The sequence below is a fragment of the Pleurodeles waltl genome, chromosome 4_2 (assembly GCF_031143425.1).
Source record: "Pleurodeles waltl isolate 20211129_DDA chromosome 4_2, aPleWal1.hap1.20221129, whole genome shotgun sequence".
Lineage (NCBI taxonomy): Eukaryota > Metazoa > Chordata > Amphibia > Caudata > Salamandridae > Pleurodeles > Pleurodeles waltl.
In genome coordinates this window covers 821,133,099-821,159,898 of record NC_090443.1, presented here as the reverse complement: position 1 = coordinate 821,159,898, position 26,800 = coordinate 821,133,099, and the positions used below count along the sequence as shown (strand labels likewise).

The 26,800-nt window shown below is 43.0% G+C and overlaps 1 protein-coding gene across 2 annotated transcripts in view; it reads left to right on the top strand.

Annotated features, from left to right (window-relative positions):
- Window positions 1-17,261, top strand: part of ROR1 (receptor tyrosine kinase like orphan receptor 1) — a 546,405-nt gene extending 529,144 nt beyond the window's left edge. Inside the window, exon 9 of one of the 2 annotated variants that reach the window (XM_069232517.1) lies at window positions 15,491-17,261. In XM_069232517.1, coding sequence (XP_069088618.1) covers window positions 15,491-16,915 — 1,425 coding nt within the window. In that variant the 3' untranslated portion in view covers window positions 16,916-17,261. The remainder of the gene's footprint in view (window positions 1-15,490) is intronic. The other variant, XM_069232518.1, reaches the window with a different exon arrangement.
- Window positions 17,262-26,800: the final 9,539 nt, after the last annotated feature.

Genomic DNA, 26,800 nt, shown 5'->3' with positions numbered 1-26,800 from the left:
AATCTCCCAAACAAAACCAAATGCACTCAACATAACACTGACATTACAACCAGAACAGCTGAAACCAGTTTTCCAACCTGACTCATGTATAAGCACAGACCACATCTTTGCTCATGCACGGTAGCGAATAGCACCATGGCCCAAGCGCAGCCCTGCATTACTTCTGGCTCCAAGAGGTAAATCTACCAGTTCTGCAGCTACAACTGCTGGCAGAAGTGCAGCAGGAGGTTCAACAGAGGTCTGTTTAGAGTCAAACGAAGGCGAGGTTGACCATGAGATGCCAAAACCCAGGCCCGACCTAAAATTCCAGCAACGCTGCATTTTCTTGGTTATGTGGGAACTTCAGGGCCCGCGGAAAGACTTCATGTTCTGGCACAGCCTACTTTTTACAAAGGTGATTCAGCAGGCAGCCTCCTGCAACCAGTACCAAAATACATCATTTTTCCATCAAACCAACAAATAGTGAATGATGTAGAGGCAAAGTGTTGTGCCATTGGGGCATTTCCCAAGGTATTAGGTGCCTTGGGAGGTACAGGCGTGGCCCTAGGACCACCCAGAGTAACCAAACAGAAATACCTTAAGAGGAAGATGCAGCTTATCATAAATATTTAAATTGTGTATTTACTCGTCGCCTCACAGTCCGCCTTCAGTTACTCGCCTGATCACACCCCCTTAAGCATGTTTAAAAAAAAGATAGTGTATTTAGCTATGTTGTACTTTTTAACAGCATCCACACGTTCGAAAATCAAGACAAACCCACAGACTCAATGTCTTGATTAATGATTTCCTCCCCTTTTGTTGAAGAAAAAAGTGTCTAATATTAAAGAAATTGCCTAAGTACACTTCCCAAACTATGTTATGCTTTGGAAACAAAAAATGCACTCTTTTTTTAGACGTTCTTATGGAAAGCATCAGTGTTTTTGATAATTATGGTCACGTTTGACTAATTTTCTTGCGACTTTCCCAAAAAATGAAAGATCTGCAGAACTTGGTCTAGGAAACAGAAGTTGTGGATTGTTCCTTTCCAGTTTCAACTCCCCTAAAGATTTTTAGCCAAGGCCACAGAATAAAATGCCGGGCAGATCAACGCCAAACCTGGCCTGAAGACAAAGCTCGCTGTCCACTTTGAGCTGTGAGTGTTTTGGCTACAATGTAACCAACTGCTCAGATACCAGTGAGCCAAAAAAAAGGTTTATTTTTCTAGACTGGAATGTTTTCACCACATACAAATGTCCACGGAAAAGAGAGAAGCAGGCTTCCCGCTTCACCCCACCCGCATCCCTCCAAAGTTGATCAAGGCGCGATTAGGAAGCAGTGATTCAACCCCTACCCCCCCGGGCGCGGTGTGGGGGTTGTAGGTGGGGTAAGGGTATGGAAGGACCATAACATTCTCTGCTGCCCTTAAGGAAGGCCTTGCTCTACATACCCTACGGCCAGGGTATCATCTTCATTCTTTCAGTCCCACAGGAAGTGAAGTTTATTCACAGACGCCAGGTATGTTAGGGAATGTAACAAACCCGCCATGAAATATCTGGGTTTATAGTGTGTAGCACCTACTACCTACCTACTGTTTCACCTCTAAAGGGACTATGACGTCTGCACAAGGTAGAATAGGTATAATCACATACATAGTCCCAAACTATATCACAGACAACCAACATCAGAGAGAGGGGAGTCATTTCAGAAAGATTAACTACACAATGTTGAACAATCAATCTTCCTAATTCTGGAATATGTGCATATGTTTCAGAGAGTGATGTATTTCAATAATACATTATAATTGACCTGAACATAATTGATATCAAATGCCAATAAATAAATGTTTTAAAAAAAGAGAGGAGAACAGGAACCGGCTGAGCTGTGCTTTTATCGTTTCCCTGGCACATTTTCACACTAACCGAGCCCCACTTTCACCATCACTGAGTCACACTCCCATAAATTCTATCTTCTACCAAAACCTTTGTGCACCATTCTCCGGCTGCCTGCGCTTGGTTTGTAGAAGAAAATGGATAAATGATAGTACGCTCTTGTGGGAGAGTGCAGTCAGTGAACATTTTGGACAGAATCTGAAGTGGAGAGGAATGGCGAGTGGTTAGTTTAGCTGAACCTTGAGCAACCTTACACAGGATGAGCAGGAATGGGGAAAAGCTGAACTGCGTGAAACAGAGAACAGAGTATCTACACAAGACCCTCAGAAGAAGTACTTTCTGAACCCCAAAACTGCTGAGTCTACAATCCAGCTCATGCATGCCGCTTTATTCCACCACCCTAACCTTTCTTTCTTTTCATCTCACTAATGGCTTCTTTTTCAACCCTGCAATTGCAGGGGGGGCCAGTGACCCTTATCAGTGGAGGGTCGTCGAGTTGAGTGCCAGTCCAGTGGCAGGAACTATATTAAATCATGATGCCTACAGACTCACATTCCAAAGCTCTTAATCATGGCTCATTATTATAAAGGTCTGTGACTAATAGTTCTAGAATTAAGGCTAAATGCAATGCAAGTTTCTCACAGTGCCTGTCAGTGAGTCAAAAGATAAAAGAAAAAACAACGTACTTACCCACGCTCCTCGCCTTTGTGCAGTAGGCCCGTGGAGTCTCAACCAGCTCCTCACTACAAATCTCGACGCTGCTTTCATGCTGCAAATAAGCAGCATGAGAGCAGTGCCACAGAAGCCACAGGGGGCCTGTGCCTGCTCTCCACCCTGTTGTCTCAGACAACTAGGTGGAGAGGTTAACACTGCGCATGTGAGGCTGGCCGGCTCCAGACAGCCAGCCAAACTGACATGCGCAGTGTGAACTGGGGGAGTGAACACCACTCCTCTGCTGCCAGTCAGCAGCAATGCCCCACCCCCAAACACTGCTCGGGCTGGGAGCAGTGAAAAATAAACAGTAATTCATTTTATTACCATTTTATTGTTCACGTTTGCCGCACTGGCAGCAGGGGGGTGACGCTCCTCTGCCCTAATTGGGGGAGGCGTTGCAGCTTTCTTGCTGTGTTCCTCTCTTTCTCTTCCTCACATTTCTGCCTTTCTCTCTCTTGCTCTGGTCAAAGTCTGATAAAGGAAAATAAGTACTGATCCCCAAAAATAGCCACCTCCTGCAACCACCTGCAACAATTATGCACTAATAGATTCTCAAAAACAGAAGAATAGAAGAAATTATCTTAAAAATAGCAGCAAATGGAGATATACACGCCATGTTTAAATACTGACCCATGTGTTCTACACATCTTGCAGTAAATGTGTACCTCACAGGCTTTCAGAAACTAGGGGCCATCATTTTTCACGTGTCCAGTTTACTAAGTGATCCATGCATCTTTTCAGGGAAAAGCAACACTGTCTACAGTACATGCAACAATTCATCAAACCTGCAAAATAGTGCACGGGCAGCAGACAGCACAGCTCGAAAACAGAGAGCAGCATGTGCCTCTCTGTCTTCAAGTGCAAACTCAGAGATGGTTTTTGGTAACTGACAGCGCAGTTGCATGGAAACGGGTGCACAGAAGTGTCGTGCGAGACCGTGCACGTGATACACCCCACAAAGCTACTGCACGAGCTACAGACAATCCCAGTGCGACACTTCTCCCGTCTGCGTCTGCGCGAAGGCCTAGAATGCAATCTTCCTTGAGCCCGAACCTTTTCGCTGTTTTACAGATACATAGGGCCAGATGTAGCAAAGGGTTTTACCCAATCTGTGTCTAGGGGAAAATGTGTTCGTACATATGGCCCATAGACCTTGCCGATGAAAAAGAAACCTCGACAACATGAGTGCCATCTTTGAAACTCCTGAAATGTGTGTTTATCTTGTATAACATTTTTTCAATCTCAGAAAGGTTTTTCACAGTTAAGGTAAATCATGTAACCGGCCAAATCCAACTAATGGAAGCGACTGATAAAAAGATAGGGATAGTGAGATTTATTATTTCAATTTTCCATTGTTTTCTGTTTATTTTAGCCTTGAGATGGTATGTACTTTGCACTTCTGTACATTTTGCGCGTTGCTGCATGACACATACTTGTCAAACAAAACGAAAAGAGATTTATGACCACTTACTGTAAATGAACATCTAGAACCAGACGTTCTGACTTCACCCTCTCTAACAGGACTCCTCCGAGTTGGTTCAAGTAGACAAACCCTGCTTGAGGTTAAAAAGAGGTCATTCTGCTTTTATTAACAGAATGCAAGTCCCAATATTGCAGCTTTAAAGACTTTTGACTAAAGTGTATGTGTAATGTAAACCATCTGTTCTTCAACAATGTGGTTGTTCGCTGTAAATTACTTAAAAGCATTAATGCATTGTTAATTGTCTTTTCCCGGACATAGAGAAAAGACTAGATGAGTTAATCAGGTGTATTGTCTATACAGACTCAAATTAGCAAGTTGAAGTATGTTCTTTGCTCTTCCCGTGGAACTACAGCAATAGCTGCACATAATCCTTATGCCTGTGACATGGTGACTGCTTAGTTATGTGGTAAGATACAGTTGCCCATACCCTTGGCAAAAAAGTACCAGCGCATCATCAATTTTTTGAACAAATGAATCCATTTGTGCAATGAAAATGTGTTGAAGATTGTTGCTGCTATGTTGGAAAACTGCTAGGCCACCTCTCTGTGGGAGGGTTGGGTCTTTGGTCTAACCTTATGTGGTGCATGTCCACCAGAAAACCTATCGGTGATATCCTCAAAAACTGCCTATACCAAGACTAGTAAAAGGGAGAGACAGTTCTGAGAACATTCTCCTTGTCGCAATAGCAAATGGCCCAACAGCACCAGCTTAGACTCAGATACAACTTGATGGAATTGCACTCGCTCAAGTATGCAGCAGAGCTGTGCGCTCCAGCAGTATGTTCTTCTGCTTGTAGAGAAGTGATCCCTCAAACATGGAGTACAACACTGCTGTTTATTAACCCTACTTACTTTACTGATTCTAGGGTCGACCGTAGGCAGTTCATAGCGTGGGTGCATTGTAATTAAAAAGTTGGACATGTACTCTTATGTTTTAAATGTCCTGGTAGTAAAAAATTCACAAATTCGTTTTCACTACTTTGAGCCCTACCACTTCCATAGGGCTTACTTACTACTTTTAATAAGTGATAACATTTGTCTAGGAGCAGGTGGAAATGTCATGTAAATAGAACTTTATAAGTTAAAATCCTCTTTAATGTTAAGGTCAGATCTTAAGTCTCAATTCTGAAAATGACACATTTAGTGAGTTGGCATTTTCTTGTCCTAGCATTGGATGCCTGCAGCTTGTTTTCTAGGTCACATGACTAGGTGTAGTTGGCAGTTTCCCTTTGTTGATTCCTGTCAGAGAGCCACACAATAGAGAGACTGGGTGTTGGCAGGGTGGGTCATCCAAGACAGGGGGGAGTGGGGGAGCGGGCGGAGCTCTGCACAGTCTTACTTGCACTTGAAAGACACTGCCTCAGCTCACCCACAAAGAACTTAACACCAGCCTATTTTACCTGCAGACAGTTGGGACCAGGGCAGGGAAGCAGGACTTTCCAGACACTTCTGTGGGGGGGATTATCCAGAAGTTTCTTTCTCTTTAAAGGGGGCACCCAGTGTAAAATTAAGCAGTGGTGGCTGCTACTCAACGGGCATGGCAGGGCGGTAGGGGGTATAAAAAAAACACTTATATTTTCTATTGGTTGTCCTCTTCCCTGAACCCCGGCAGCATGGAAGCACACAGGCTCCCAGGCTCCCCTAAGCCAATCACGAGGCTGCTGTCACCAGCATAACAGAAGCGTCATGATTGGTCTGAGCAGTCTGGTTTGGCGCTCAGACAGGGAGTGGGAGCCTGTGCACGCTGTCCTCCCGGCTGTGCAATATAGCTGGGTGGAGAAATACTAAGTGCGCATGGCCGTTTGGCCGACCCAAAACGGCACTTATTGTGCACTCCACTCCTCCTCCAGCCCAGTTCAGCCCCGCCCACCCTAATCTGGCTCCCCAGGAAAAATAAAATGATAATAACATTGGGTTATTATAATTTTATTTTTCCTTTTTCAGCACTGCACAAAGCAGTGGGGCGACACTCCTCTGTCTTAGCAGACGAGCCACAGCTGAAAATAGGGCTCTCAGACCTGCTCTTCAGTTCACTTCTGGGCCAGTGGAAGGGCCTGCCCAGCTGGCTATGGCCTGCTGTGCACTTCAGAGGACTGCCCGCTGTACCAAAGGGATTGCCCTGCTGCCTGAAGCCTGACCTGTGCCCTCAGAGGAAGGACCTGCTGCTTGAGACCTGCTTGAACCCAAGACTTCCAGAGTGACTCCAAGGGCTAGTTGGCTGGCCTCATGATCACAGACTCTGGGATAGAAAAGGCTCCAAACATCTTGAACCGCACGTGAACCCATTCTGAGTGAGTCCAGACTCTCCAAGTGGTCCCTGTCCAGGCATTTACTCTTTGAAATGGTGCTAACAGTGCCCAGGTAGCCCAAAACCAAAACTTGGGACATACAAACATTTCTTCAAAAAAGGCTCTGAGAACTGAGACAAGCCTGGGATCTTCCTGCTCACCGCTCTGCCCAAGGCGCATCACTGGTCAGCCTGAATTTGCAGTAGCTCCTGCTATGTTCTTCTCTGCAGCAGCAAATCTTGCCCAGTGGATCCAGACAGAAGGGTATCCGGCCTCATGGTGGCCTCGTCAGCTACAGCCTGCAGCTTTGTTCCCCTGGAGATTTTGAACTTCCATGAAAGAGACTAAGGGGGTCATTCCGACCCTGGTGGTAAAAACAGCCAGGGCCGTGACCGACGGAAAGCACCGCCAACAGGCTGGCGGTGCTTTCCTGCCCATTCTGACCGCGGCGGTAAAGCCGTGGTCAGAAAAGGGGATCCGGCGGTTTCCCGCCGGATTTCCCCTGGCTGGGCTGAACCTCCATGGCGGCGCTGCAAGCAGCGCCGCCATGGAGATTCCGACCCCCTTCCCGCCAGCCTGTTCCTGCCGGTTTTTACCACCAGGAACAGGATGGCGGGAATGGGTGTCGTGGGGCCCCTGGGGGCCCCTGCACTGGCATGGGCAGTGCAGGGGCCCCCTAACAGGGCCCCAGCATGATTTTCACTGTCTGCATAGCAGACAGTGAAAATCGCGACGGGTGCAACTGCACCCGTCGCACCCCTGCAACACCGCCGGCTCCATTCGGAGCCGGCTTCTGTGTTGCAGGGCCTTTCCCACTGGGCCGGCGGGTGTTCCCTTGGCGGGCGCCCGCCGGCCCAGCGGGAAAGTCTGAATGGCCGCCGCGGTCTTTTGACCACGGAGCGGTCAATTGGCGGGGTAAGTTTGGCTGGCGTCGACCGCCGCCTGCCAAACTTGGAATGACCCCCATAGTCAGAATGTAGAAATCTTCACTGCAACTTCATCCAGCTGTTCCCCGATGGCAATCCCTACTCCTCGGAAACCAGCTGCTGCCTTGACCTGCTGAACTTTCCCTATTCGGACAGTTTTCTTGAAAAATTATTTTAAGTCCTCAGGATCATCCACACTAATACAAGTGCCATCTACACACTGCAACCATGAAGAAATTGAGTTAAAATATGTATTGCAGTTATTACAGTCCAAATAGTTTGGATGTTTCAGCACCCCTATATCCAAATTCATGTTTTGCCAAGGGGTAGGTTGGTGATATGCAGAAAGTAAAATACTACCCAGTGTAGGATTTTACAAAAGAGTTAAAGCCCCTTCAGTAACCATGCTTGAAATTCCCACTTCCTTGTATGTTTGTATTGGCATTTACGTAGCAGAAACCTAGCTGAGTATCAGCATAGCACTGTACATCTAGGGTGGATTTAAACTTCACAATTACATTACACAGATTCTCAGTTGGAACATTGGAATTTTTGTAGCTCCACTGAAGACAGTGGAGTAGCTCTGGGCTCATAATGGCTGGTATAGACCTTCTGCCCCAACATTCCAATATTTGTCTTTATGTTTCTCCCTTTTTAATGTAGAACATTCTACTCTCAGTGGGTGGAATGTTCTAATAGCCTTATAGCCATTCTTCCTTGGGCTATACCAATTATTAAAGGCCATCTTTATAGGCCCTTGCTTGCGGCTCAGGCCTATAATTCAGTTTCAGGGCCTTTAACTTCTGATATAGCCCTCTGAAGCAGGCTATAAGGCTATTTTGCATTACATTTCATGGCACCTGGAGATAAAGTGTTTGCCCAGATTCACATGGTTTTCAGTCAAGGCCAGGAGCTGAGATTAGACACTAAGGGACATATTTATGCGAAACTGGCGTAGGGGGGTGCTGCAAGTCTTCTTGCTGTGCTGCCCTACGCCAATGTGAAAGGGCGGAACGCCCCGTATCTACAAAATATGGTGCATTCCTGTCCTTTCCCACTGTGCTGGTGCACATTTGGCTGCCTAACGCCAATGCAGGCACCCTTGCAACATGGTTCAAGAGTGCCTGCGTTGCATACAGGATTGTTTTTGTGCAGGAAAGGACACCTTCCTGCACAAAAACAATACTGAGAGACGTTTTCCTCTGTCTATGTGTGCTGCATGCAGCACACATGGAAAGAGGAAGAAATGAGGAGAAATAAAAATATTTCTCCTCGTTATGCCTGCTCTGGGGAGTCATAAGGTTTTGGAGCTGCCCCAGGTTTACTTGATTAAGTAAATCTGGGGCAGCGTCAAAATCCATGGGTGCCGTTTGGAAACATCCACTGCAACACCCATGGAAATCCTTTCTGGTGCAGAGTGAGGGAACACAGTGACTTCCGCTGCTTTGTCCTACTCCATATATATGAAGCCATGAAAAGCCATGCAATGTGGCTATTTGTGGCCTCAAAGATATGGCTGAGAGGCCTGCTACACCAGAGCATCCAAAAAAAGTGACGCTCCTGCTGCACAAGGCTCTCGTAAATATGACCATAGGTTCCTGGGTTCCAAGTCAGCAGTTTAGCAAATAGGATATAGCGACTAATCAACTAACTGCCTTCAGGGATAGAGTTACTATTCTGGTAATAAAAGGTGAATAAGTAGTCGGGTTCTCCTTTATTAACTAGCCTTAGCTAGACATAACGAAAAGTCCATCAGTTTGCTCTGCAATATTACCTTGATAATATTTTGATTGAAAAATATGATCGTTTTTCCTTCAATTCCAGAGTTGTCATTGGTGAAAGCAGCAACATTTGAGGCTGAAGAATTGTAAGCAGCATTCTATTTGGTATTAGAATATTTACTGATATGCCTTTTGAAGACCTAAGGAATCAACAAATTGTTATGTGGTGCTTACTACTTAGCTACGGTTATGAAGAGGTGTTATAGGAAATTAAATTCTTTGAAAAATCAACCTGCAAGGTGTGCAAATGATAGATTCTTTACAGCCTATTCCAATTCATGGTAAAGATAGAAGTGACATTACAAAACAAAGTTCTGCACTGCCCATCTGAATGGTCAAGAGGAATGAATTTAAGGCCTAAACACCTTAGAAGCTGCAACAAGGCTGACTACAACAGTCTTTAGAAAGTGAAAGAAATTCAGATATCTTGCTCTTAAGCTGTAGAACAATATGCCTGTCCAACTATGCAAAAGCTCAACTGTAGGAATCTTTCAGAAACGCCTCAAAATCTGACTTTTTAACCTAGCACACGCTTCTAGGTTAGTGCATTTTTAGACAGGATCCTAGAGGTGTTCGCTTCATTTTATAGCAACTACAGGGAGGGCAGAATTATTAGGCAAGTTGTATTTTTGAGGATTAATTTTATTATTGAACAACAACCATGTTCTCAATGAACCCAAAAAACTCATTAATATCAAAGCTGAATATTTTTGGAAGTAGTTTTTAGTTTGTTTTTAGTTTTAGCTATGTTAGGGGGATATCTGTGTGTGCAGGTGACTATTACTGTGCATAATTATTAGGCAACTTAACAAAAAAAATATATATACCCATTTCAATTATTTATTATTACCAGTGAAACCAATATAACATCTCAACATTCACAAATATACATTTCTGACATACAAAAACAAAACAAAAACAAATCAGTGACCAATATAGCCACCTTTCTTTGCAAGGACACTCAAAAGCCTGCCATCCATGGATTCTGTCAGTGTTTTGATCTGTTCACCATCAACAATGCGTGCAGCAGCAACCACAGCCTCCCAGACACTGTTCAGAGAGGTGTACTGTTTTCCCTCCTTGTAAATCTCACATTTGATGATGGACCACAGGTTCTCAATGGGGTTCAGATCAGGTGAACAAGGAGGCCATGTCATTAGATTTCCTTCTTTTATACCCTTTCTTGCCAGCCACGCTGTGGAGTACTTGGACGCGTGTGATGGAGCATTGCCCTGCATGAAAATCATGTTTTTCTTGAAGGATGCAGACTTCTTCCTGTACCACTGCTTGAAGAAGGTGTCTTCCAGGAACTGGCAGTAGGACTGGGAGTTGAGCTTGACTCCATCCTCAACCCGAAAAGGCCCCACAAGCTCATCTTTGATGATACCAGCCCAAACCAGTACTCCACCTCCACCTTGCTGGCGTCTGAGTCGGACTGGAGCTCTCTGCCCTTTACCAATCCAGCCACGGGCCCATCCATCTGGCCCATCAAGACTCACTCTCATTTCATCAGTCCATAAAACCTTATAAAAATCAGTCTTGAGATATTTCTTGGCCCAGTCTTGACGTTTCAGCTTGTGTGTCTTGTTCAGTGGTGGTCGTCTTTCAGCCTTTCTTACCTTGGCCATGTCTCTGAGTATTGCACACCTTGTGCTTTTGAGCACTCCAGTGATGTTGCAGCTCTGAAATATGGCCAAACTGGTGGCAAGTGGCATCGTGGCAGCTGCACGCTTGACTTTTCTCAGTTCATGGGCAGTTATTTTGCGCCTTGGTTTTTCCACACGCTTCTTGCGACCCTGTTGACTATTTTGAATGAAACGCTTGATTGTTCGATGATCACGCTTCAGAAGCTTTGCAATTTTAAGAGTGCTGTATCCCTCTGCAAGATATCTCACTATTTTTGACTTTTCTGAGCCTGTCAAGTCCTTCTTTTGACCCATTTTGCCAAAGGAAAGGAAGTTGCCTAATAATTATGCACACCTGATATAGGGTGTTGATGTCATTAGACCACACCCCTTCTCATTACAGAGATGCACATCACCTAATATGCCTAATTGGTAGTAGGCTTTCGAGCCTTTACAGCTTGGAGTAAGACAACATGCATAAAGAGGATGATGTGGTCAAAATACTCATTTGCCTAATAATTCTGCACTCCCTGTATGCACATTTTAAGATTGCTAAAATAACATAAAATTGTGGTACTGGTTACCCTAGCATTTATAATCCTAGCAAACAAACAACAATTTTATCATTTTTCAAGTAATCTATATTTTCTAGTTCATGTTTACATTTCATATAGATAAGTGGCGTCAGCGGATCACTAGCCCAGACATCATTAATAGTTTGAATATACACCACCCCTAGTTTTCCATCAAAACTTTATGCAGCCAATTTTTGATTTCTGGCTACAAATGATACTGTTCAGCAGAGGGTGACTGTGTCATGTCCCTTGGGGAAGGGTCTTATTTACAGCTTTGTGGTTGCCGAACATTCCCAAAAAAAAGACAGCGGATTTCAAATATGCCCTATTTAGATTTGCTTACATTTAATGAAGTGGATAGAAAATGCTGGAATTGGAGTGGACACAATAAATAGCTTGAAAATCAACAGAACCATATGAAAGGAAGGCATAGAGGCGACAACTGCAATGCAGGATGACGCAAATATGTCTTTGCAATTACTGTGCTCCAAAATGCCTACACTTTATGCTAATCCTGGGGTGGGGCGGAGGGGCAATGGTGCACAAAAGCACCTGTATCTCCACTCCCTATAATTCTACAGACTCACAATATAGCTCGTTTTCAGGGATGTCCGTGATGTGACTGTATTCCCAAAACTAAGCTCGCAGCCCATTTACAACTTGATTATAATGGGTAAAGTTTGCCTTGCCGTACATTGTAAGGATACTGCAAGTCACTAAAGAGTTCCCTAACAATATAGAGAAACAGGGCCAAATCAGGAGTGTGCATCTTGCAGTAACACCCATGACTAGGATTTTCCTCAGGCTCATTTCACCTGTGTAAAAACAGATGGAATGTACCCAGGGATAAGTTCCCGGAATAAGAGAAAAACATACCGAAATCAGTGAGCAAACCTTGATTACTGTGGTTCCTCATTCTAAGGGTAGAAATTCATAATGGTGATTCTGACATCGAAAGGCCTCAAGCAAGGTCGTGCCCTGGCCACTTTCCTGGTTAACTAATTTATTGCGGATGCCAACAAAGGTGTGCCTGCAGATTCACTGAGACTGGACCAGCAACATCTACCTAATGTGCAATATGCAGAAAGACCTCCTGATCAAGGTCTTCAAAGACTCCTAGAATGGACTGAAGCACTTATTGCCCTAAATCATGCTGGAAATGAACATAGACAAAACAACATCAACGATTATTGGTGGAAAAACTGAAACAGATTGAAACAATATATTGATAGAAATATCTGGCCATAACAATCGACCATCGAGGGACATTTCATGAACATTGAATAAAAGCTAACTCAATTGAACATCATTTTTTCAAGTCACTTCAAACAAAAATCCATTGCCAATCAATTGAGCCTTTAACCAAGGTAATGAAAAGTAAATTACAACCAACTTTATCATGTGGTCTAGTTGCACTGCCAGAATCATCAGTCTCATTGATTAATACATCTCTCTGCAAAGTTTGCAGGCGTGTGTTCTGCCTCCCGACAAATGCCTCTGAACCACAAATCAGGCTGGAGTTCGGTGTGTGTAATCAAAAGTCTGAAATGATGCTGCCTTCTGCCAAACTCATTCTCAAAATAAAGTCCAGCTGTGGAAACTCGCTGAGTTATCAAATTTGGCAAGAAATTACCTCTAAGAGTTCATGTCTAAAAACCGCGGTTTGAACTTTTACGATCCTCAATAATAACACATGATTTAGAAGAAGCATGGGCTGAAGGTATAAGCCATAGCCTTATTTAAAAAGAAAGCAAACAAAACAGTAAGGATTGTATCATGCACAGCAGATGAGAGTACTTTCAGAAAACGCGCGCACACCTTGTCAATAATTAATTCCTGTGCCAGTAGTCTTGAGCAAAATACCTTCGGCATCCATTTTCACTAAATACAAAATTAAAATTAATTCAGAATCGCTTTGGCATACTATCGTGTAAAGACCAAGCCCCTCCCTGGGCTGTGAACAGTGGTGGCTGGTCACTTTTGAGAGTGATGGGGCATAAAAGTTCTTTCCAGCTTTCATGGCATGAGTGATGCAACCACCCGGTCCCAAGGTCTGACCTGTACAATGTAAAAGCAGAAATCCTGGGATCAATTCTGCCTTCTCCACTTGACCAAAATGTGTGATCCTAGGCAAATATTTTATGTCACCAAGCCTCACTTTTCTTCCTTATCACGTATGAGTGCACCTTAAACACAAGTTCAGGAATATATATGCTCTATAAAAAGACGTGTTATGTTTGATTTCAACTAAAATGATAGTTGTTTCATGTATCATAAGAAACTAGGCCACTTACAAAGTAGTGACATTGTAAGGATTTTGGGGGCCCTGTGCCAAACGTATTTTGGGGACACCTATCGGGAACAGTTTTTAATTTATGACCTAATTTCAGCTCTTTCATGCCCACTTAGCCAGGTCACTGAGAGTGCAGCACAAGCGCACTTGTGTAAATTCTAAATGTATTTAGATCTAATATTCATGGATAGTGAGGTGTGTTTTCAATATTGTAAACAGCAGCAGCTCACTAATATTACTGCAAATAATCTCTGTGGCTCTAGATGCTTGAAGCAAACGGAGTCCCGAGAGGGTGAGAGCTGGAATATATTTCTGAAACAAGGAGACACCGCTGCAGGCAGTATAAACAAGCATTTTCAATGCAACGGGTATCGCATTTGCTTTAGTTAGAGCTATTAGCGTTGTAAACTCCTAACCGGACTTTTCGTGCCACACAAATTAAAAGAAAAGAAAACCAGGACGATTGCACTATGTAAAATGCAGCGCCATCGCGCTGTGTGGAAAATAAACAGATAAATTAGTCCGGAAACCATGCTGAAAACATCGAGCCACGCATGTTTTTAGTAGTTTACCGGTGCTGTGTAGGTGGGGTAAACAACAGAAAAGGCATGGCGTAGGCATTCCTTTAACAAATGAAAGCAAGCAGATTTTAAAAGGCCAGCCCACAAACCAATGAAAGTGACTGACGTGACATGGGGTGGTTGGAAACCGAAAGAGAGATTACAGCTTGAAACGGAGCGCTTTGTGCTCGCCCATAAAAAACAAACAAAAAAAACACTACCTTTCCCAACTCCTCATAGAGATAGGTGGAGTCAGTTATGCTTGTTGACCTCACCCCATCCAGTGATGACTTGTGAATGGGTGGGTCGTCATGCATCAGTTTTAGACATTGCAGCCTCAGGAGGTACAGGGCTTATAATGTACCCATGCAGGGCTGCTTGGAAAAATGATACTGCCTAGAGTCATTTGTGGGTGGTTTTAAGGGCCCCCAAACAGTGACTACAGGGCTGGCACCATGTCAGCCCTGTTTAGTAAGCTTAATGTGACACATGCGCATTAGCGCATGTGTCACAAAGAAACTGCCTGGCAGCCTGCCTGGACTGTCTGACGCCTGTGATTGATTTGGGGTGTCAAATATCAGACAGGCAGGTAGGCAACAGCAGGACTAGCGCAAGGCTTCTACCTTTGTTTTAAAATGTGAAGTAACATCCCTACTGCTGTTACCAAGCATTCTAAAAGAAATGTGGCCTGCGGATTCCGACCTGGTAATAGGGTGGTCGCAGCCCCTGTGCCCATTAAATGAAACCGCTGCTGGCTATGAAAAACATAGGTGAAAGCTCAGGCTTTGTGGCTACCATGTGGAGTCAGTCCTGCATATTCTTTGTGGCTGTCCCTGTCCACATCTAAATCAGACACAAATGACCCTCCTAAAACTGCTCTTACTAGCTTTGAATATTCACTCCTGAAGTGGGGCGAATCTTCGACTAAAATGCAGAACTGTTAAATTTATGATGGCAGTCGAGAAATATTTTAATCTTTTGATTTAATTTGAACTCTACAAAGTATTTTTATACTGTACTAGCTCGTTTACACACTCTCTAATTTTGTAATGCTTTAAAGTAATTAAACAATATTTTTTTCCTTCTTTCAGCTTTCTTCGTCATAATGGTGATTACCGTAACCGGGATATTGATGACTCGGGGGGCAGTGTCACTGCCTTGATTTTAAAATAGATCTTGTAATGTGTGTCTAAGTCATACAGCAAGTGCCTGACCCTTTTAATTACTTTCTTGCAAAGATCGATGAATACCTCTAACTGGCATCATCAACACATTGTTTGTGATAAATTAGTAGCTTAGCTTAACATTGTGCATAACTCAATACGAAACACACTTGCATATTTGTACTATTCTGACATTGCTTTCTTATGTTTGACAGGTAAAAGCAAAAGAACTGCCACTTTCTGCCGTACGGTTCATGGAAGAACTAGGTGAATGTGCTTTTGGAAAAATTTACAAGGGTCATCTCTATCTCCCTGGAATGGATCATGCTCAACTTGTTGCTATAAAGACACTAAAAGACTTTAATAATCCTCAGCAATGGGCAGAGTTCCAGCAAGAAGCATCACTGATGGCAGAACTGCATCAACCTAACATTGTTTGTCTTCTTGGTGTTGTAACTCAAGAGCAGCCAGTATGTATGCTTTTTGAATACATGAACCAAGGTGACCTTCATGAGTTCCTAATCATGCGGTCACCCCACTCTGATGTAGGCTGCAGCAGTGACGAAGATGGCACTGTAAAATCCAGCCTGGACCATGGTGATTTCTTGCACATTGCAATTCAGATAGCTGCTGGAATGGAATACCTCTCGAGCCATTACTTTGTCCATAAAGATCTTGCTGCTCGTAACATATTAGTTGGAGAGCAACTCCATGTAAAAATTTCAGATCTTGGATTATCTAGAGAAATTTATTCATCAGACTATTACAGGGTTCAAAATAAATCCCTTTTACCAATTCGGTGGATGCCTCCAGAGGCAATTATGTATGGAAACTTTTCTTATGATTCAGATATCTGGTCATTTGGAGTGGTTTTATGGGAAATATTCAGCTTTGGTCTTCAACCCTATTATGGGTTTAGCAATCAAGAAGTCATAGAAATGATTAGGAAACGACAACTGTTGCCATGTTCAGAAGACTGCCCTCCCAGAATGTACAGCTTGATGACAGAGTGCTGGCATGAAATTCCACCAAGGAGACCAAGATTTAAAGACATCCATGCCCGACTACGGTCCTGGGAAGGACTTTCAAGTCACACTAGTTCAACTACACCCTCTGGTGGAAATGCCACTACTCAAACAACTTCTCTCAGCGCAAGTCCAGTTAGCAATTTAAGCAATCAACGGTACCCAAATTTCTTGTTCACTACACAGGGTTTGCCACAAGGCCAAATTGCTGGTTTCATTGGGCCACCAATGTCACAGAATCAGCGCTTTATTCCAATAAATGGTTATCCCATACCTCCAGGATATGCAGCTTTCCCAGCTACCCACTTCCAGCCACAGGGGCCACCAAGAGTAATTCAACATTGCCCTCCACCCAAAAGCCGTTCACCAAGTAGTGCAAGTGGATCAACAAGCACTGGCCATGTTACCAGCTTGCCTTCATCTGGATCCAACCAGGAGGCAAACATTCCTTTACTGTCTCATATGTCAATGCAGGGTCATCCGAGTGGAACTGGTGCAGCTGTCTACGGAAATAAAACTCAAAAGGCATATAAATCAGACTCAAAGCAGTCATCACTACTAGGGGACTCAAACAGCCATGGACATAATGAATCAGTGATTTCAGCTGAGGTGTGAGTGTTTTAATTTTTTATAAATGCAACATACAGCAAAAACTAGAAAGACCAATAGATTTATATTCAAATATTTTATTAAAGTAAGATTTGTCTGCTGATAAGGAGATATTTCCAAAAAAGTATCTTTTGTGAAGCGCAACTGTGCACTCATCAAAATGAGGCAAATGAATACTACAGCCAAGAAAAGGAACATTCAGCATATGATGATAGTAACCAACAATGTTGTGGGTAACTCAACTTTGGGAACACAAGCAAAGATGTTCATACAGTGAAGAAGGACATTTCAGGATTATTTAGTGGTAACTACATGCATAGTGAATGCATTGCCATTAAAATACTTGATGTTGCTTCTGCTTTATTGCATTTGTCGACCAAATACAGTTCTGTGCAGGCTGACTTGTTTACAGGTACAATACCCCCTGCCTTCTCATTAATTTTTGCTTTCTACTGTCTCAGCAATTCATTTTCCACATTTATTTAAAAAGTATGGTAACTTAAATTTCAAAGAGACAACTTTGTCAATTCCACACAATATTTAACATTTGTTTTGTGCTCAAAATAGGAGGTCAGATAAAGTAAGAGTGCTGCAATTTTTGATATTTTTATATCTATTGATCATAATAGGGTATAGTCACAAATATAAATTTTGGACAGAAACATACGCTTATGAACAAATTTATCTTACTTACGCCTTCCACCAATTCACAAAAAGAAAGCAGTTAAGAGTAATCCACTTCATGGGTGTGAAGACTCACCCACAAGTATAGAGATAGCCACACCTGTAAATCCCACTCAAGAGGGGTGGAACTGAGAATGCCATTGGTGTTTAAAGGCATGGGTCACTTTGGAAGTCTGTGAATGCCCACAAATAAACAAGTATGTTTGTGGGCATTCACAAATTGCTCACAGCCTGCAAATTTTACTTCAGCTAAGTGCTGGCATAAATCCTTTTCCAGAGTGGGAAGGAGAATGGCTCACCCTAAAATTTGGTGATGGGGATGTACCGGAAAATGTTTCTCAATTTGTAAAAATATTTCCCTGCAGAGAAAAAAGAAACAAAAAATGTGTATTTGCAGAGGGGAATCCATCCCCTCGGAGCAGAGTTCTCCATCACAGAGAACTATGTGTAGGAAGAATGAATTCCAAACTTGGAAATCCGTTAATTTAACAAGAAATCTGCATGGAAACCTGTGCCAGGTGCAATTTTCCATGCGGATTCCAATTGGAAATTGCTAGCTCCAAAATGTAGTAAAACTACACTTGGTTGTACATTTATAAATTCAACTGCAGTTTTACTATTTTTGTGAATAGGCTGCACCCTACAGTCATGTTTTGCCTGAGATTGTTTTGTAGATTCTATATTATGTGTGACCAAGCCAGTAGGGCCTATCCTACAAAAATGTTGAGATTCAATATATGGTACTTAAACGAAAATCATATTTACAATATATCATTCCATTTGTCAATTATTACTCAACAATTAAATGGTCCTAGCTCTTGATTTGTGTATGAGAGGGGAAATTAGAATATGTGTATATTTTGTTGCTATGCAACTGTTTAATGAAGACTTTCTAACCCACATTTTTAAATGACAATCATTTTTCCGTAATATTTATTGTTTTTAGGTCAATACATAACTTTGGACTAACTGACATTTCTATTTCAGCTCTTAACGTCATCTGCCATTTAAAACATCCTCTAGAAAAAGCAATCAGGCAATATTTCATAAAAAGTCAAAGCAATAAAAAAACTATTTTTATTAATAAACTACATATTATTCTAAGAATTTCTATAAACAGTTACTGAAAGTCAAGTATAATCAATTTAGAACATTCATTTTGAAACCACTTTTAAGGATATGCAAACAACCCTGTGATTATTACAATTTCACAGTTTCCATTTTTGTATTAAAATAGTACTTTTGTGTTCAGAAAATGAAAAGCAGTTTGCTCATTTGACAATATTGTATAGTCTGAATTGATTTTCAAATGTTTTGCACAAAGGTGTATTAATGTTGTGTATGGCAGAAATGAAAATACATCTCTGCATTTTATTTCTTTGTGATTTTCTTTTTTACTTTTGCTTCTTATGTGGTAAAAAATGATTATGAAATACTGTCATTGCAAAGCATTTTCTAAACTTTACTGAATCCAATTAATTACTCGTATAGCCATATTTTATCTTGTAAATACAGGCATCTTATTCACAGAAGTATGGGTACTTATTTCTGCAGGCTTCTTTCGAGTAAAGAGACAGCAACTTATATATTCGATAGCAAAGCGTGCAACCAATACATGTGCAATGTTATAATTAGGGTCGAGCCTGCGTTGCATGCGCTCGCGCATGCGTATCGCAGCGAGACTCTTTTGTATTTAGAAAAGGGCTCGGAGCCCTGTCAACTTCACGTCAGTGTTTTTTATTGGTTCGTGAGCTTCCCTAATAAAATCTGCTTGCTTTCATTAGTCGAAGGCACCCACATGTCATGCCTTTTCCGGTGGCTAGCCCTCCTCAAGCGCAGCGACCAAGTACAGAAAACATGCGAGGCTCGCTGTTTTCCATCGGGCTCGTGGACTTTTTTTTCTCTAATTTACGAGCGCAATCTCGCTTGGCAGAAGTCGAGCGCTTTACATACTTGATTTCACTTTTTCGGGTTATGTACATAAATGCACTTTTGCCCGATAGGTGAAAAGTCGGGTTAAGAGTTTACAACGCGATCAGCTCTAACATGAGCAAACGTGAGACCCGTTGCATTGTAAATGCTTGTTTTTAAATTATTATTGATTTAAAAAAAGAAAAGTGCTGTGGCTGAGAATTGTTGCGGTATTAATTTACAGTTCTATAAATAACACTAAACAGTAATGAAAAAAATAAGATGAGGTCAGGTAAATGAAGGGGGCTCAGGCTGCAAAAGAGTGATACATTGAGTTTAATCTTAGCTATCCAATCCTTATTTAATTTTTTACTCATTGTACCTCTCTGTACATATTAATCATGAGTGAGCTTTTTATGTATTATCAATTGACAGACTAACTGAAAAAAACTGAAAAAGTAATAATCTCAGATTTTGTGTGTATCGTGAGTGAAGAATTTAAGACACAACATACAATAACTGACTACAGTTGTTATGATGTATCAGTGTTTTCTATGAGGGTATCCAGATGCACTGTTGCAGGTGTGTGAGGCCAGCCCTGAGGGCTTACCCAGAAAGCCAGGATTTCATCGACTTGCAAAAGTCAAGAAGAGAGGAGTTGCAGTGAATCAATGGATCGGATCTAAACTTGAGGATTAAACACCAAAGAGTTATTAGTTGTAAATAGTGCCTTGCAGTGAAAATAGGCTTATGTGTCCAAGGAAAGTTAAGTCTAATACGGAGTGTGATTAGGTGTTGTTATAGTAAATTATATTCTGGGAAAAGTATTTGTAAAACTAATACTCAACTGCTAGGGTAGCAATTTAAGAAATCAGGCTTGCTCAGTCTTCAGAATGATGACAAGTACAGTTTGATGTAGCAAAATCTCAGTAGGATTTTGTACAAAGCATTGGTAAGAATGAGCAACCTAATTTCATTTGTTTGGAAATACTGGGCATGACCTTGAATTGAATGACTAGATACAGAAACTTTAAAGGCATCTATGAAAAATGTGGTGCTGCCATTTTCGAATACATAAGGACATGTTTAGTAAAAGAGTTATCATGCATCTACCAGCATGTTTGAAAGAATGAGATGCATTAAGGACAGAGAATATTCCTTAATTGTTTGCATGTTTAAAAAAGCATCTGTAAAGCTACCAGTTTGTATTTTGAGTTCGGATCTAAACATTATAGAAATTAGCTGCACTGAAAAAAATAAAGCAAAATATGATTGCTTTCTATATAGAATGCATCCATGAGATACAAAATGTAATGAGTAATGATTCAGTGTATGTCTGTGATGCAAAGTAGACCCTCATGCATTGCAAATCAAGGAATGATACACCAAACAGCTAATAGCATAAGGTGGAATCAAAGCCCACTCTATGTATATCATGCATGTATATGTACTGTATAACAGTTTGCAAAGACAAATATGCCTCTACTGTTGTGTGTTTACACACAATGCTTGTCACCTTTTTGTATACCATAATTTGTTTGTAACCGTTTTGTATACCATAATTTGGAAATTTTATTTTGTCTCAGCCTTATTTCCTCTGATGGCACATTTTTTAAACAATTCAGTGAGATCATTTTTATAGCTGGCTTCCAAAACTCAACACAGGATTCAAAAAGTTGTGTACAGTGAGAACATTATATTTCTGTGTTTTTTTCAAAGCTTAATACAATGCACTATAAAATGTGGCATTCTTTAAAAGACAGTCTAGACGCAGCATCACATTGTAGACTGTGCTCGTCATGAAGTCCATGAGCACTCAGAGGCCCTTTTTCTTGACTTGCAAGCTCAAAAATAACTATATTTATTTCACAAGACGGCATGATTTTTTTATTATAAAATCTACCTACATGGGATCACCTTTATTTCTATATCTAAATATTCCTTTATTTTCTGAATACATTTAATAAGATTCAAGTGGAGAGAAGACACTGGAGTCAGATGAGACCCCACTAGAAAGAGTTTCAATCAAACCAACCACTACCTCTCTTTCTGGATTGTATGTCAGGGGAGAACACAGTAACAAGTGCTGCAGGACAAAAAATGTGTAAAAGGCTGTTGTGTGTGGATGGAAACATAGGATCATGTTGCTGTACCACACATCATTACCAATGAGTGAGGTTGAGTTGTTGTAGATCTGTGCATTGTAACCCTCCCCTCACAAATTGTCTTTCTGGTATTGAAGGAGTAATAAGGTCTCCAAGTTCATTAGATGACCAGTGAACTTCAAGCTGGGAAGATAATATGCAGTGAGAGGAAAGAACACAAACAAATTTGGTTCTTACACCAGGTCTGAAGGGATGGCACATAGTCTTACACAGGGCAATCACAACACAGCTAGCATAAGTGTGTCACACAGGACGGCTGATAGCATAAGTGTCTCACACAGGGACCCCACAAGAGTCCGACCACACAAGAGCCATCATAGAAAGGGACACAATGGACAGAATAAGAGTCTCACACAGAGTCAGAGTAGGCAGCAAATAAGGGGAATGCCTTGACAGTGGGGAAAGAAGAGAACAGGCTTGTAGTGATGAACAGCGATCATTTCAAGTTCATCAACAGCAGGCTTCCAGTGGACAAACAGATAAAGATGTGCACAGTAGTAAAGTCCTGGGAAGAAGAGTAAAAGATGGAAGTCTAGATTTCCACATGTAATTCACACAAGTAGTTATTGCTGGAGGAGACAAAAAGAAGGTAGACGTAGGTAGCCAACAAGGGTAAATAGTTCAGAGAAGCTCAAAATGTTAATCAAGATCAAGTGCCAAAAATGAGCACAGAGTGAAATGAATATAGGTAAAGTAAGGAAACAATATGGAAGGTAAGAAGGCGACTCAAAGACGTGCTTAGATGAGAAGATATTTCTAATCTAAGATACTTCCCCTTTTCCAGTGATGTCCCTTAAATGTGGCATTCACACATGCAATAATACTTTTGCGTCCCCTTTTCAAGATGGCAGCCAGTAAAAAAGGCTGCATGCACGTGCTGTCCTAAAACAACTGTACATGAGTGACAGGCCACACTGCTGCATACAGGACTGGCTCTGGGGTAATAGTCCATGATGGTACGCAGTTTCTCTGCATTCATATTGAGGGGAGGTCTGAGTGGTATGTTCTCCACTGGAGCTAAATGCTGGCTAAGCAAGAGAGTGACCTCGGTGACCTCCGAAGCAGCATTCAGACTGCAATGGACCATAATCTTGGATTTAACCTGTAGTAGATGTACACAACCATTGTACCTAAAGGATAATTTTGCTTTATGCTTTTATTTCACCAGAATCCTTAAACGTCCACATGACAGACCTAAGTACTAGGAGGATCTGATTTCAAATCCAACATCTAACCGTAAAGAAAGCCCCAGGCGTGTGAGCCACTCAAGGGGGAGAAATACTTGTTGGCTAAACAACAATTAGCCCTCCATGATATGAAAATGGGGAGCTGGATGTGCCTCTCCTAAGTTGTAAAGCAAACTACTTGTTTTTCTATAAGAAATATTGAAACTCACGTTTTTGCTGTAAAAATATAATTCCTGACAGCCTATCAAAGTGCTACTTGAGAAATTTCTTCCAGCAGCAATACCATTTAAATATGAATTTTACAGTTCTGAATGCTTAGTGCTGGTACTCCCTACACTTTTTACCGAGCAGGAGAGCACATCACATCCCATGGTAGAATCCCTTGTATTGTGCATGCTTATTTTTGTGCGTGCGTATGCATATCATATATATGTGTGCGCATATGTGTGTGCGTATGTTCATATGTCTGTGTTTGTGTGTATGTGTGTGTGTGTGTGGTGCGGGTGTTGCCACATTAATGAGACCACAATTCCAAGGGCATGAGGCCCAACTGTATCCAACAACTCAGTGGCCACCTAGTTAGTACAGAGGAATATGATAGCATACCACACCCAACTCCCAGACGATTCACACTAATGAATATATGTATGTATGTAATAATGTTCATTATTAGTGGTCTACTTTGTCACCATTGTCCTTTCCATATATTAAGGCTGTAGGACAGAGGCATGGTCTGGCTTGGCATGATGGCTGACAGGCCATAGTGCTCGCCACTCCCGGCAAGCCCGTCTAAAATCCTGCATAATCCGGCGATCCTGAGCTGAGAATCGCTGCAGGAGTGGCAAGCGGTTGATCCTACAACAGTTGTCCAGCTGGGAACCCTGTTATTGTAGGGATTCTGCATTTTGGCGGTGCCATACTGAGTACAGACAGACACCCGCATTGCTGCAGCCTAGTTGGGCCTAGTGAGCACAGCTGAGCTGAGACATCTCCATAGTGGGTGATTGGCAGCCCTTCTGGATGGCAATAAATTAAGAAGAGCACTGGGGAGAGTGGCACTGGTGGTCAGAGGAGAGAGAGAGGCCCTTCGTCTGTCCCTGGTGCTTAGGGGAGAACTGCCTGCTCTGCACACCCTGGTCAGCTGGTGAGAGGGTGATCAGTGGCAGTGGAAAACATACGGTGGTCTCCTTTGCGGGGTGAGACTTGGCCTTGTGGTAGTGGGATTGCTGCGACTGCCTACAAGGGACAGGCTGAGTGAAGAGGAGCTCCTGCATGTGGATGCAGTGAGGAGAAAGGGTGACCTTGTGTGGTTACGGCTGGTTCTGGTGCTGTTGGGGCACCCATCTACACACTGTGTCTTGTGGGCATGTGCAGTATGTTGCTGCCTTCCCTGACGCTATTGGGGGAATGTTGGGACCCCCTGAATGTTGCCGTCGACACTTGGGCACCCCCATCAGCGGAGTAGAGCTGTGGGGCCGGTGGGACTTGCCACGGAAGGGACCAGAGTGGTTGTAAAACAGAATACCTGGGACAGGGTCCTTTTATTGTTGTGCAATAAGAGGACTCTGACTATGGGCTACATGAGCAGGGGACCCTGAGAGACATCTTGGGGAGGCAACCTACTGCAACTACAATACAAGCCCAACTGGACTGAACAACTGGCCTCTTGGGTGCATATGCCTGAGGACCTGCTGAGGTCTTCTTGTGGTCTGGTTTTGGGGTCCCTAGGAACGCAGATACTGATTGCCCTGCAGTACCGGTCATGAATAATGTTGGGTGGGCCACCCTTAGGTATGGGGCATACTGTGTCTTGCTGCCCCGTTGGTGAGAGCAAAGGAGCGCAGCTGGAATCGGAGACTGCCGTGCTGTGCTGGGTACCACTACGAATGACATGCCTTGGTAGCTGCTCAGCAGATCAGGGCTGGGTGGGTGGTCTGACCTGCACACAGATCCACTCTTACTGGGGCATAGCGAAGGCACTGTAGAGTAGTGTGCAGCACTGTGTTTCTACCACTATAGGCAAGGACAAGCACTTGAAGATGCCGTCATCCAATACTATCAAACAATATGCCACTCTCTGTCAGTGGTCACAGAGACAGTTTCCATAGTCCATCTGCCTCGGGTGGATCTGTGAAACGTGGCTGAGAAAGTAAAAACCACTGAGAATAACATAGAGTCCCTTCCGGGTGAGGTTTCCACACTTCAGCTAAAATGACAACGGTCACAAGGGAATTGGAGGCCTGGGTAGAGTATACAGAGGGGCACTCACACCGCTCCATTCTGCAGCTTCTGGGGTTCCGTGAGTGGGTGGAGGGCTCCTTGGCGGAAACATTTTTGGAAAAATCAATCAAGCAGCAGTTGAAACCAAGGCCTCTCTTGGACCTTTTTGTAGAGAAAAGAGCGCACCGCGCCCTGGTGCTGCCTCTGCAGCCTGAGGGCCCCCCTCAGGCCTTTACTGCCAAAATATTGTATTACAGGGACAGGGACTGTATCGTTCATGCTGTTATGGAGCAGGATATCCCAAAATTTGACAATCATGCTATTTCCGTTTTCCTTTTCCCTGATTACACAAGGAAAAGTACAGGAGATACGTAAGTCATTCCTTAGAGTAAAACAAACATTGTCTGGCATGAATCCAAAGTACATGTTGCTTTACAGGTCATCTCTAATGGCAAGGCAACCTTTTTCGAACACCCAGAGGAGGTATGTGATTGGCTGGAGGTGTCGGAGGGGGCCCTGATCCATGGATTGGGGGCTCGGGCCCGCTCGGGGTGCAGCAGATCTGAGGTGTCTGGAGGAACCACTCTGGTGGGGGTTGCCTGAGGGGTGAGCCACAGGCCTCAAACAGAGTCACAAAACAGGAGGATGGTACCATGCAGGCAGCAGACATGCTGGCTGGACACCTTGTGGAAGAAGGGAATGGGGTCACCTTGTGCGGCTTTGGATTCCCTATTGGATGACACTTAGCTCTATCCCATAGACAATTTGCCGGAGACTAATCTTACTGCAGAAGTAGGACCTGGATCGTAACATTCCCTCATGTTTATTTAGTGTGCAGTGATCTGTTTTGGCAGCGGGAGGGACCGGTGGGTGTTTAGTCCTGGGGACTACCTGAGGCATCCGTCTCTTGTTACTTGACTCTCCAGAGGACTCGCCCCTGTCTGCACCCTTGTGGTGACATACGCTGGGTAGAGTTGTACATGATATGGTATTGTTGTTTACTGTATTGGTTAACACCCATTTTTTCTTATAGGACTCAAGAATAAAACCCTGGTGTGCAGTTGCATACGTGGCTGCTAGCACCTAGGGAGCTGGGAAATGAAGGACAGTCATGAGGGGGGGTACAGGGTTGAAGTACTTATCCTGGCTGGATAGGTGTTGTCCTGGCACACAATATGGGTGGGTTTATGCAGCAGGACAGTTCTACTATGTTTGTCCTGGGGCATGTTTGTGTTTTTGTATGTTTCTACTGCTTAATCAGTTTTTCATGCAGCACTGTTGACAAGTTGCAGAGGCGCTGGTGGAGGATTCTTGTAATTCATTAACATATCATAAGAATGGGAGGTAGATTTAAGATATTTACCTGGAATGTCTGGGGACAGACTACATACATCAAAGTTATAGGATCTTGTCCTTCTTGAAGCATCACAGGGTAAATTTTGCTTGTCTTCAGGAGATGCATTGATGGTATATGGAGATTAATAAGGTGGCTAAGGAATGAAAGGGGTATCTGTATTATGCCTACTATTCCACTTACACAAGGGAGGGTACTCCTCTGGGTGACTTTAAGGACCACATTTGTGCCCCGTTATGTGGAGGCTGATGTGGAGGAGAAGTATGTCTTCCTGCATGGTAAGCTTGATGGAAGGGTTGTCTCCTTACTTAATTTATAAGCCCCTAATGTTGACGACCCCGCAGCTTCTTCTTCTTTAGGCTCCAAGAAC